At 46.8% G+C, this 13,743-nt stretch overlaps 1 protein-coding gene across 1 annotated transcript in view; it reads left to right on the top strand.

Moving 5' to 3' along the window:
- The window catches only part of LOC114450269 (receptor-type tyrosine-protein phosphatase N2-like), a 130,945-nt gene that overhangs the window by 67,688 nt on the left and 49,514 nt on the right, over window positions 1–13,743 (top strand). The window contains exon 13 of the mRNA XM_028428277.1: window positions 1,257–1,321. Within this exon, the coding sequence (XP_028284078.1) occupies window positions 1,257–1,321 (65 nt within the window). The remainder of the gene's footprint in view (window positions 1–1,256; window positions 1,322–13,743) is intronic.

A 13,743-nucleotide genomic window follows, 5' to 3' on the forward strand; every position in this document is an offset into this window, starting at 1 on the left:
TAGAGGAGAAAATCACAGAGAGAGAAAAATGTGAGTGATAACGCCTTCTTTATTGAGCCCTCATAACCACCTAAATCACACTCAAGACCTACGACCGTCCACCGGCTCTACAGCGTAGCTTTCAACAGCTACAGCACCTCACTGCGTCACGAGCCACAGCCATGTCGAGGAGTGAAGTATCGCTGAATTCGTGTGACTGCTGGTCAATCATGGCAGAATTACACAATCCTGTTTGCTCGCATGCTGAATTTTTCAGTGATCTTTTTCCTTTTGCTTAGGTTTTGATTGATTTTTAGGTACAACTAGAATGTAGCTGGTTCATATGTTTACTTTTATGTGGGCTGTGCGTGTTTTTCGCTGTGTGCTATGGTACCATCAGTGATAACAGGTGTTTTTGATGATTTTTAATTCAAAGCGAGCTGCAGGTTTGGGGGTTCAGAGGAGTGATCTCAGTTACTTTTTTGCAGCTGTGTGCAGCTGAGAAGTACACTGAGCTAAATGCTAACACTGGCTTAGCAACTTGTCACAGCGACTCTCCTTCTTGTTTGGAAATCTCACAAGACTTTAATGTGCAGGAAAAAAATGTCTGCCAGCAGATCTGTGGGTGTCTGTGGTTTAGTGTGGTGATGTCAAAAACAGTAGGTGACACTTGGTTTTATTCTTTAGGTCTTGAAGTCTTGTGTGAACAACCTGTTGCGGACATTTTGCTGGTCCACAGTTGAGCCTGTCCTTACTAGGAAAACATGAGGAGTGACTGAAAGTATAAGTGTGTTAAATCGACTGGTGTTTACATGAGTGTGTGTACATATGTCTCGTTACTGCAGCTGTTAAGAAAATAGCAGAGGAGCTTGTTGCTGCTGGGACAGGAGAACCATGATGTGTTCTATTGAGAAGAAGAAACAAAACATAAGATTTGTGGCTCCATGATGAAAAAAGCTATAAATGTTCACATGCAGGTTATTTCTCAGTCATCTGTAAGCGGCTGCATGTCTGAGGACAGATGAGGTCCCGCCTCTGTCATGCGTTGATGCTCAGGGGAAGAGGAAGCATCGATTTTCTGTGAATCAGTCGAGTGCAGAGTTTAAAAGCTTGTTTGGCAGAATTTGTGCCATTGATTAATAGAACCGACAATACACACATGGATGCATACGGCACGTTATCGTGGACAGCAGGGATTAATGAGGTTTTAAAGTTGATCTGGTTTGAAGTGTACGGAGTCTGGACTCTGACTGTTTATGTCTCTTCTCTCACTACAGTCAAAGAGAAGGCAGCTGTGGAGAAGGAGGCCAAGGTCAGCATCCTGGAGGCCGGGGTCACCGATGTGAGTACACGTCTTACTGCTCCTATTGATGATGTAAACGCTTCCCTGCTTTGGGCCCTAATGTATCTGCTGTGCCGGACTCAGAGATGTGTGCGGACAGAGTGGCCTCTTTATGGTGGAACTTTGTGGTAAAAACGTCTGCACCTGTCTCAGAGAATAGCTGATAGGCTGCGGACAGAGCGTCCATGTGGCCATGCATAGATTTCTGAGACACTGTTTTGAGTCCCTGCAGGAGGCTCAAACCGTCGCCATGTTGGCAGCATCTACAGCAACTGATAATATCAGCAAAGAGGTGGAGGTGAAGTGGATCTCAGGAGGACTCAAAATGGCTGCACCCACAATTTTAAAGTCTTTAAGTTACAATTAAAACAAGTGTTTTATGTAAAAAATGAATTTATAATTAGAGACCAAAACTGTTTATTTCTGCTCTTGAGTCGAACATTTTAAAGTTGATGTCTGTGGTCAGCCTGCCCCCAGAGGACGTGTGTGGAACTGCGGTGTTTGACACTATAGCATTGACTTCATATTCCTTCCCTGGATGTAGCCGCTTGCTATAACTGAGTCATTTTGTCCTACCTCTCAGTCTGTGCTGACTGTATGCAGCTCACTCTTATAATCACACTGGAGTATATCAATAACAACAAGCTAACACATAAAATAAGTAAGCAGCACCTCAGCGGTCTTGATGTTTTGGTGCCTGCCACCTCACTCCCTCTCCTTCTCTCTCGGCTTTCATCTGTAAGCATTGCTATTCTCCACCATCTCTGTGGTAAATAGACTGCTGAGCATCTGCACTCGCCTATTGATTCCAGAGTTAGTCTGTACCGATGACAGCACGCCATTCACCGTGCTTATCAAAGTGGCAGGAGCGAGGCCTGAGAGAGAAGCGGGGGGAGACGGCGAGAGAGAAGCTGGAAGGGTGGAGCTGAGGTGGGGGAGTGAGGGCTATTGAGGTGATCAATACCGAGCTGCAAACAGGAGCCAATTATGACCAATCGAACCGCTGCTGCGAGAGACGGCAGAGGAGCAGAGGAGCCCTCCATCCAGGCTGCCAGACAGAGAAAGGCAAGAAGTCCCGAGCTGCACCGAAGCATCCGTCATCGCCCCATACAGCGTTTATTATGGTTTTATCATGCACTGTAAAATAAGAATATTAGCATACTACATCACAGGCGACAGGACAAATACAACATAAAGGGAAAGTTAGTTCTTCAGCAATGCAGGGGAGACTATTTGTTTTCATGAGCAGGCCTGCAGGATGGAGGGTTTATGTGGCAGGCGGAGGAATGAATTCTCCTGTTCTCATTGATACCTGTGTGTGTTAGGAACAGAGATAATACAGAAATGTATTGTTACAGGAGGACAAAAAACATAAGGGCAACAGCCAATAAACAGCCAATAAACACCAACAGTGGAGCAGACAGTCCACACTGACAAACGTCCTTTCATGGACTCACTGTTGCAGCTTTAGAGCAGATAATGAGGGTTTACAGGATAACTGTGTGTTTGTCCACACAGAAAATTTTGGTGTTGAAGAACTTGTCTGTTCTGACCTCATCAGACTTTTATCACAGATAGAAAAAAGATTTGTATTAAATTATCTATTGCTGACTAAACCTGGAGGACGGAATGTTGCTGTGAGCGGCCGAACTGTCGTCTCAGCCTCTCCTGAGCAGACTCTGGTTCCAACATGGCGTCTTTCTTTTTTCTCCAACATGGCAGCACCCTTAGATATTTTGTCCTTATTTTATATAATGGGTGGTGATGGAGTCATCCATCAACCAGAAAACACAAACACACACTGGTGTCAGGGTGTCCACACAGGGCACACACACAGAGAGGTTTTTTCATATTTCATATTTGTCTTTAAAACCTTTTTAAAAACGCCTTCATTTAAGTTCTTAATGAAGCCTCAAAGAGCCTGCAGCTGCAGCTCCTGCTCTCTGACCACCCTCTTCAGTCTTGGTTACCGCTGAGTCTCCGAGGCCGCGGAGAAGCACAGCGCCGCCGCGTCCACACGAGACTCCATCCAATTAAGAGAAAGTGTGTTTGTTGGGAGGGAGGTAGAAGATAAGGTTGCCGTGGCAGCAACCAGATTATAATTGTCCTGGAGTGGCACTAATCCTCCCCCACCTCCACCTCCACCTCCACCGCTCTCACCCTCCACCCTGCACCAGCTCACTCTGTTCACCGCACATCAAGCTGTCTGTAAACAGAGGGAGAAGCTAACGCAACAGAACAAATACAGATCCATCAGGACCTCACATGATCACAGACGGACACTTTTCTAAAACAGACTCATCAGACTGCTGGAAGTATTAACATGTGTACTGATGTAAGTAGGGACTCAAACTATAGAATCAGCTGCTGCAGGACAGAATCTGCATCAGGAAGTCCGGCCTGGATCACAGCTCCTCACTAACTTCTTGTTTAAACACAACAGTTGGCTAATCTTTTCATGCCACACACACACACACACACACACCCTGTCCAATTTGTGTTTACTATTATCTGTCGCACAGGTGGAATGTAATCTCTTCATAATCCACAGCAGATAATCTGGATTTCATCCTTATTTCAGTGTATTGCAGGAGTGCTGAACGCTGCAAAGACGTTCAGGCCATGCTGTTGTTTGTTGGAGCTGTCTGCCTGTCTGTCTGTCTGTCTGTCTGCCTCTTTTACTGCCTGCCTGCCTGCCTGTCTGTCTGTCTGTCTGTCTGCCTCTTTTACTGCCTGCCTGTCTGTCTGTCTGCCTGTCTGTCTGTCTGCCTCTTTTACTGCCTGTCTGTCTGTCTGTCTGTCTGTCTCTCTTACTGTCTGCCTGTCTGTCTGTCTCTGTTTCTGCCTGTCTGTCTGTCTCTGTTTCTGCCTGTCTGTCTGTCTGCCTGTCTGTCTGTCTCTCTTACTGTCTGTCTGCCTGTCTGTCTCTGTTTCTGCCTGTCTGTCTGTCTGTCTGTCTGTCTCTCTTTCTTACTGTCTGTCTGCCTGTCTGTCTCTGTTTCTGCCTGTCTGTCTGTCTGTCTGTCTCTCTTTCTTACTGTCTGTCTGCCTGTCTGTCTCTGTTTCTGTCTGTCTGTCTGTCTCTCTTTCTTACTGTCTGTCTGCCTGTCTGTCTGTCTGTCTGTCTGTCTGTCTGTCTCTCTTTCTTACTGTCTGTCTGCCTGTCTCTGTTTCTGTCTGCCTGTCTGTCTGTCTGTGGTTGCAGAGAGACAGCTTCAGTCATAATGACACAGTATTGTTGTGTGCAGCCTGCCCAGGTGTCTGAACAGAGCTGGATTTGAATGAGAATATTCATGAAGCACACACACACACACACACACACACACACACACACACACAGGGGATCAAGGCTGCTTCACCTGCATTTTTTTAAATCAAAAACAGGCAGATAAATCATCAAAATCAAAACAATGAGCATGTATGATGAGCTCGGATACTGTGTGTGTGTGTGTGTGCACATGCACGTGCATGTGCACTAATACATCCATCTGCATCTCCCACCATAGATATTCAAATGGCTCCATGTGAACCATGGAGAGGCTGTTGAAGTGCTGGCTCTTCTGTTTTCTCTCTCTGGCCGTGACGCAGTGCTCAAATGGTCTTTGATATGGTAATGACAGCTCACCACAGGGGCCCTAAGGGCCAGATGCATGCTGGGATGTATCCCAGGTGTCTGTCAGAGTGTGTGGGCTACCTGGTTACTGGAGACAGTGAAACAGAGAGCAGATTATTATGTCTGACAGAGGGGATCCAGGATTTTTGGCTCTATGTATTTATATGTCGATACAGACACAGTGATGAGGTTGATGCTGTGTTGGAGCGTTCTGACCTTTGTGAGTGCAGTATTTAGAGGTTCTAACCATGACCACAGATCAGACGCCATGACAGTTTTTGTGCCATTAAGGGTCTGTGTGGATTGTTTTTTTCATTTGAAGCCTCAACTGGCCATTAGAGGAACTGCAGATTACTGGTCACTGCAACACATTGAGCTCAGATATCATCTTTCATACCAGCCTCATTTAATATCACAGATTAGACCCAACGGCTGCAGAGAGCGGATGAAGTGGGACGTTAGAGCAGGCTCAGAGTGGCTGGGGGCCCTGCTGGTACTGTGATCCCATAGGAGGGCCACGTCAGTGTTTACACACTACAACAAGTGCAGCGTTTGTGCTGAGATGTTCACCTTATTGTTTCGTTGCTTTATATTCCTTAAGGACGGTGACTTGTTCCTTTATCATCAGGCAGGCAGCGAGTCCACTGAACTCTATAAAACATACAGCAGTGTCCATCTTTCTTCAGACTGTTCATCATGTCTTCAGACAACAAATAATCTTCTCTCCTTAACAACAGCCCGAGCACCAACCTTTGCCCTTTGCCCTTATTTTCACCACAAAATCTTTAACAGAGGTGTGTTTTTATTTCATGCTTTAAATCTGAGGAAAAACACACATTTTGGGAAATTTTGGACGCTAGGTGCCTCGGCCTCCAGCCTGAGCCTTCAACAGAACAGGCAGAAACTAGAGCAGTGATAGTGTGATGACCTGTTGCTTTAACCAGTCAGTCACATTGGTGCTTTTTGGGCTTGAAATCCTTTTGGTTTGCTAGACATCCCGACACACTGACAGCAGCTAAGGATTAGCGCTGGTGTCTTCAGCCGTGCCGGCCTCATACCCGTCCCTGTGCGTTCAGCGCACGTCGTCCTGGCTGCGAGCTTCACTCCTGCAGACCGCCAGGCAGCGGCAGGCGGACGCCCGCTGGGCTTTCTGGCAAACAGCACAGCACAGCAGACAGCTGGCGCACAGCTCCCACAGCCCCCTCTCCTATTTTCCCCAGGTGCTAAATGGGCTGTTAGGTACAGTTGAGGTCATCCTGAAAAAAAAACATGAAAGCCCAGAATTTGAATACACCTCGATCAGGCTGGATCTCTCTGGGACTAAAAATGCACTCCAGAGAGGCTGCGTTCGAGCAAACAAGGTGCGTAATGACAGCAGCATCAGGCCTGGTATTATGCACCTGGAGGCTCGGTCTAATGTCCTGAATATACTGAGCTGTAATTCAGACCGGAGGACACGCTGCATCAGTGTTGTCCGTACACATCATTGAGCAAATGGTGTGTTACTCTGAAGTGGCCCGTCTCATTACCCACGTCTCACAGCTGATCAGACGGCGGCGTCTTATCTGCTAGCAGGTAGCTGAGGCTGTTGTCCAGTCCACTAATTAACATAAACATTATGTGTGACTCACAAAGTGTGTGTGTTATAAAGAACAAGCTAAACACTAACTTGATGTACTCTTTGTTAGTTTTAACACATAAATCTGAATTATTTGCTTACAAAAGAGAATCCGGATTTTCAGCAGGATTATATCTTCAAACATCCTACTTCTCCCAGCCTGGGGCTGTGAGAGCATTATACAGGGGAATCAGATTTAAAGGTGTGAAACAAATGAGCCCTTTTCACTACAAAATAACACAAAGGTGTGTTTCCATGGCGAAGAAGGAGAAGGATGCATGATGCACACTGAACACATAGTTCAGCTGGTTGTTATTTGTGTGCTTTCTGTGAACATCTGCCGCCCCCAGATCCCCTCTCTCCTCCCGGTAGCAACAGCAGCACCACACACTGCGCGGCATCTGCAGCTAAAGGTTCCTGTTAGCTGGGAGGCGGGCCGCTCGTCTGCATGCCGGACACTGACAGGCAGGCTGGGAGACGGCGGCGTTACACAGCGCTCACCAGGTGGGCGCAGGCAGGTCTGTCAGGGGCCCGCAGGCTCGGCTCGTAATTACCCCCACCCACCACAGCAACCATTACAGCCTTCTTAGAATATCTCCCTCCATCCATCCATGGGGTGAGCATCAGAGGCAGTCCTGCAGCTGACAGAGCTAATGTGCAGCAGTGGGCTGATCTGTTTACACAGCTGTGGTGTGTGTGTGTGTGTGTGTGTGTGTGTGTGTGTGTGTGTGTGTGTGTGTGTGTGTGTGTGTGTGTGTGTGTGTGTGTGCGCCTGTGGGAATGCAGATTGCGACGATGTACATAACTGTATAAACTTGGGCTGGCACCTCTGAAACGACTGATAATCGCAGAACAGCACAGAAAGGATCCGTTACTAAATCGAAATCTGATTTTACACAAAATCAATTCAAACCACCAGATGAAACAAATAAGAAAACCATTACACTAATACGACACTTTTTGATCAGTTTATTTCAGTTCAAGTTTCGATTTTCATTACGATTAGTTGCTTTTTTTTCTGTTTACGAGTGTATTGCTGGATAATTACAGTAAAAACATAGATTATCCTGTAGAACCTTCTAAAATCCAAATAGTATTTGAGACTCCAGGAAACGATCAACAAGTGAGGCCATGAAAAGCAACTCCTCCAAGTAAAGCCTTCCACCTAACACATGGCCTCCATCAGGTCATCAATGATGGTCAAAGTAATACCTGCAATTGGATAAACCAATCAGTCACTTACCGTAAGTTATGGAGCAGAGGAGCATGTAGCCGTCTGAAGACTGCCACCCATAGACAACATTTGCTTTGTACAAGTAGACGTTAACCTCCCTATGTTCTTTAAGGGTCAAACACTGATATACATACTCATCATCAGGTCAAACATCTGGAATATGTTCTCCATCTTTCATCCATTCGCCACATTTTCTCTGTGAGCGACTGAATAAACATTACTTTGGTCATCTGAATGACATCATTGTCGGTACTCCCACGCTGGCCTCTGCTAAAAGGGATTAAATATAATGCACGCTCAGTGTGTTGGAGTTTGTAAGGTTTAGTCCTTCAGGGCTAACGATCCAAACTGCTTGTTAGTGTGCAGACACACATGTGTGTGCAGTATGTGCAGACAAGAGCTCGGAACAAACTCAGAGAGAGAGGGAGAGAGGGAGCGGGTCTTTGTCGAGCCGGAGCAGGTGAAGGTGGAGGTCGCCTGCTCGGTCACAGCCCACACAGTGGCAGATAAAAGCCACACAATGCCTGAATGAAAATCCACTTTTCTATGAAAAATACACGCAGCGACCTTCAACTCTGCATGGATTTTTCTGTCACTGCAAAAACACAAGTTTTGAATCGTTTGAATCGTTTTATTGTCTTTTACAGTGAAAGGATTCACAACGTGACCAAAAGTAAATGGACAAAATGTGTGGCTTTAAGGGTGGACTGGGTCTGCTGCAGTTTACTACAGCTGCAGCTGATGGACACCCAGGATTAATCGATCAGTGTATTCTGACATGTGATGGACAAACCAGTGGAAGAAAAAGTTCCTGTTTCCAAAGTTCCATTCATAGGTCATAGTTGCAGCTTCAGAGCAGATGATGGAATAGAATAGAACAGACGTTATTAATCCCTTTGGGAAGGTCCCTCAGGGAAATTCAGGTACCAGCAGCACTACAACCCCGACAGTCAGAGCAAGAGTTAAATAGAATAAAACAGAACATAGTACAGTAAAAAATAAAAGATAAGAGGAATTCTGTACAAACATTGCACAGCAGCACAGATGGTACAGATGGATTATTGCACATGTGTTGTATCAGGCGGGCTGTGCTCCTCCCTCCTTCTCCCCCTCCTGCCAAAAGCAGAGCTGTAGAGTTTGATGGATCGGGGGACGAAGGAGTCTCTGAGTCTGTGGGTCCTGCTCTTGGGGAGGAGCAGCCTGTGACTGTTCAGGCTCCTCTGAGCGCTGATGACAGTGTGCAGAGGAGGACTGGCATCGTCCACAATGGCCAGGAGTTTTCTTATTATACCCCGTTCACACTGGGGAAAACATCTGGCTCAGGCCTATCCAGATGTGTTTTTTCTGAGTGTGAACACCTCGTATCCGGCTGTATCCAGTTTGATTGGCTCAAATGTGGCTCAAGTGTGAACACAAATGTGGCTCACGAATCCGGCTAGCGACATGCTACTTGCGCCTCGTAATATACAGAGTCCGTTCAGGCCGCAGTAGGACCGCATGTGCGCATGCGTCGTGCGTTTTTTTGTCCCGTGTCGCGCCCCGTGAACCGGAAGTAGCACGTCACTTCTGACCTCTAAACTCAGCACCCGTCATCAGGCGTTACAAGAGTTAAATGTGCTGGACAGGAAACAGGGAGGCCCACAAACACGTGTAGTGGCAAGGTGTCCACATATGTTTGTTCACATATAGTGTAACTGCCAACAATATGAAAGACTTATGAAATCCCAGTATCATTTCTGATGTGAACAGCAGAAGCGGCGACACGGCCCACATGCAGTATTGGAAGCGAGTTTAAACCTCAGCACCGCTCCAGCACCGTCCGCTGGGAGCCACCTGGATGCAAAGGTCACCGCCGATATCATACTGTTGGGCTCGTCTGCTTCGCCGCTCGTCACCACATGTGGGCTGAGGCTTTGTTTTGGTGTCTGCAACTGGTAAACACACAGTCCCCCTGTCGACACCTGGTGCCACTGTGGCTGCGTACCAGAACATTTAGACAGAGAGATCGGACCTATTTACAGATTCTGATGATTTGAGTCAGCGTTTAAGCTCGATCTGATCTTTATCATATGATTTAGTATCTTGAAGGTTCTCTTGTGACATGATCGCTGGTGTAGGTTTCTTGCCTTAAAGTCACAGTTCCACGAGCAGACCGTCCTTTGTTTTCCACCGTCTCTGTGCACACATAATGTGCTTCTCAAAGCCAGTGTTGGTCATTTTATCCAATAGTCACTATTTGTTGGTTTTTATACCCCGACTGCAAAAACAATGCCCGGAACACATTCCAAACAGATGCCCGAGCCACCAGAGCTGGCTACTACTGGCTCGACCCTATCTCTAAGGGAGCATCATTGGAAAAGTGAACAGTTTTTTTTTATTTTTGCTTTGTGCCATCTTAATTTACAAAGAGCCAGAGGCATACAAACTAATACGTACACATCTGAGCAGAGCTCCCAGGTGTTCCCTTTATCATGACACTAAAAGTATTTAAATACACCTGGTGGCTGCTGAGATATACTCTATTCATTTTGGGCGTGCCATGTTTTAAGCTAATGACTTAAAAATAAGATTGGGGTGGAAAAGGACGTCAAGGCTGGGATTGATTCAGTCTTCAGAGTTTCTGTCCTTCATTAAGCAGCTCACAGTGAGCCTGGGAAGAGAAGAAGAGTCTGTTTCCGTGGTTTTCTTGGCCCACTAAACCATCAACACGGCTCGTAATGGCACTTTTTTTTTTAAAGAAAGTTTAATGTACCAGACATTATTGCACTTGAGCTGCCTGTACCGCTGCTCCCGAGCCGTTTGTGCTGCTTTAAAAGTGCTCTCCAGGCAAACAACCTGCCGCACAAATAATGTTTTCGATCGAGCAATCTCCCATAGGTCTGACCTTGGCAGCTTTTATCAGGTGATGAATACTTTCAAAAGATTGCATTGTTTTCCAGACCACTGCTTTTTTCCTTCCAGCCGGCCTCCACACGCCGCAGACCTCTGTACCTTAAAGCACAACGAGAGAGAGAGATTGTAGATTTCAGAAAATTGATAATTGGGAAAAAAGGATGAATGTTGATGGAATTTTATGTGTTATCTGTTAAAGGACATCTGAAGGATTTTTAGAAGAATAATCATCAACTGTCTGTTTGGATGACACTTACACACACACACCATGAAAGCAGAGCAAGGCTGAGCGTAATGGATGAATACCTGCCTGCTACGTTTCCCCAGCGGCTGATTGCCAATCAATTCATAAATGCCACCACAGAGGGTTGATTAGAGGCTTCGCCCGCAGAGAGGCTTCTTATGTCAGATCTTCATACATGCTAATCGCTGGTGTGAAGATATATGATATATGAGGTTCCCCGACCGAGCGCCCATGCTGGTGCATTGTCCTCCTGTTGCTGACTCTTGTTGAGGAGGGTGAGCTGAGTCTTTGGATTATCCTCTGGTCTCTGGTTGGAACTGCTGCAGAAATGTCTCAGCATCCACCTAAAAAAGTGGCGAATCGTCTCTTAGGATGAGCCGAATCGGAAGGAGTTTGAAGGCTCAGCAGGCTGACAGCGTGGTTGTTTGTTGTGGATACCTGGATGGGAGATACCCAGCTGTGTGCCAGTGCACTGTTCTACTTATTAGATCATGTCATGGATGTTGTCAGTGGTCTTCTGACCAGCCTCCAGGCGTCGTCGTCCAGACTCTGCCACAAACAAACATACTGGCTTGGAGTATTGCTTCATAGAAATAAAGCCAGACACAGGCCTGAAACACTGATGGTGTTAGCAAAATGCTTAAAATGTCCTTCATAGCCACATTTGTATTGTAACTCAGGCTACAGAGGATTATAAACAGCTTTAGCTTAGCATGCCGTGAAACAGCAGCTAAAACATATCAGATTCAACAGAGGCTACATGCTAACGGAGTGTCAGGGTCACAGTTTTCATTCTAGTCGGCTGCTCTCCAGTTTTATTTCACTTTATTTAAGCACATCAAAATGGCGAGGAGGCTCCATCCTGCTAAATACCAGCTGTGGATCTTTCTGCTGTGTGGGCGGAGCTAGGAAGGACGTAACAGTGCAACAGGGCTGAATAACTGCAGACTGTCCATCACAGGGAGTCCTGTACAGCAACAAGCAGTTTTTGAACAGTTGTCTATAAAGGTACAGAAATATTGATCATGAGGGTCACAGAGAAATGATCTGAGGCCGGGAGCAGTCATAGTGTTTAAACAGAAATCTAGTCTGGAAAGTAAACTTCAGTAACAGTCCTCTGCTGTATAATGTATGATTTTAACTGCATTTTAAGATTAAAAGCGTCCTTCCATCCACAAAGTGACGTCCCAGACAAAGTGCTGAGGGTACTGAATGATTGAACCAGAGGAGGAAGAGACTCCAGCGGACAGATGCGACGGTTCGTCCAATAAAGCTGCAATCATTTATTCCTATACAACAAATGTGTGTTCAGGCCGCCGCCTCCTCAGGCCGCAGTTTCATTCTGATCATGAGCACGCTAAACTGGAGGGACGGGTGAGCGTCCCCTCCAATATCTTTATAAGAGCCAAGCACATTATGTTCATGCTCCTCCCTCCATCCTCGCAGCACGCCGTCAGCCGGGAAGTCCTCTGCACCTCGTCCAGACACTGCTCTGCTCCCAGCAGCCAGCACGGCGTCTCATTAGCATTGGCTGGGTTTCCTCAGATTAGCCATAATTAAACTGTGAAATTAGAGCCGTTACCTTAAGTCAGGACACGGTGAGGACACCATGAGCAGGGTGACAAGCGCCGGGCAGGACGCCGGGGGTGGGCGAGCGGTGGGGGAGGAAGGGCGAGGCTGGCTCGCTGCCACAGGTCTTCCCCTTCTGCAAGCAGAGCAACAGACGGCCAGCCCTGCTCTGAGATGAAGTTTTAGTGCCAGGTTTGTCTCACCGCTCATACCTGAAACATCCAAACAACAGAAGGCTTCATGCCTCGCGTCATGTGATGATGTTATGCCGCTGAAGTGCAGCCATTTTGTCTGGCTTCTGGTTCACAGACAGGCTGATGCTGCTCATTTCTTTCTCATGCATGTTATCCGTCCAGCACATCCCGGCTCACGAGTCACATCCTCGCCTCATGATGCAAGTTCAGTGTAACGTGTACGTTTCAGCCTGCAGAACGTTTCTGAGCTACCTGCAGTCTGACGTCTTCATATGATTCTCCCCCGTGCATTCTCTTTGATCACAGCTGTACTTTTCCCCTTCTTTCATGTCCCTCACTTGGTTTTTGATGCTTTTCCCCACGTCGGTCTCTTCCAGCCTGAGGTTTCCATTGTTTTAGTTACTTTTTTATGTGATGTTCTGCTTAAATAATATGTGTCTGTATTTACAATATATAGAGACAGTTCCTCAGACTGCTGCATGTGCTGTATCTGCAGTGGCTTCTGTAGCTGTTTGTTTCTGCGTACAGACAGCAGCAGGAAGGATTTACATGTGAAGATTCATGGGGACTAACTCACTGATGAAGCCAGGCCTCAAGTGGCCACTAAAGGAACTGCAGTGTTTGACATGTTCACAGATTATCTCGTGGTGTTTTGTGTGTGTGTGCTGTTGTTGTCAGTGAATACACACACTCTCAGAAATACCTGGTGGCCATGTTGTTATCATGCGGCCGTCCTGCTGGAGCTGCACATGTGGTGGGCGGGTGGGTGGTATGCAGCGGGAGGTGTGTGGGGGCAAATTCATGCCCATGGGGTCGTTGTCATGACGATGACATGGCTCTGGACGGATGGGGTGCTGCTAATGATGAATAATTATGCAAGTTATCGTTAATATAGTGCCCCCCCCTTCTCCCGACCTCGGCCCTGACTTTTCTGGTGCTCGGGGGAAGAAACAACAACAAGCAGTGACTGAAGCATGGCTGAGTGAGGCTGAATGTATGTGGATATAGCAAAGATCCTGTTCGCTGTATAGAAACAACGCCCCCCTCAGGCAGGGTCG

Source organism: Parambassis ranga, chromosome 17 (assembly GCF_900634625.1).
Source record: "Parambassis ranga chromosome 17, fParRan2.1, whole genome shotgun sequence".
In the NCBI taxonomy this organism is placed as follows: domain Eukaryota; kingdom Metazoa; phylum Chordata; class Actinopteri; family Ambassidae; genus Parambassis; species Parambassis ranga.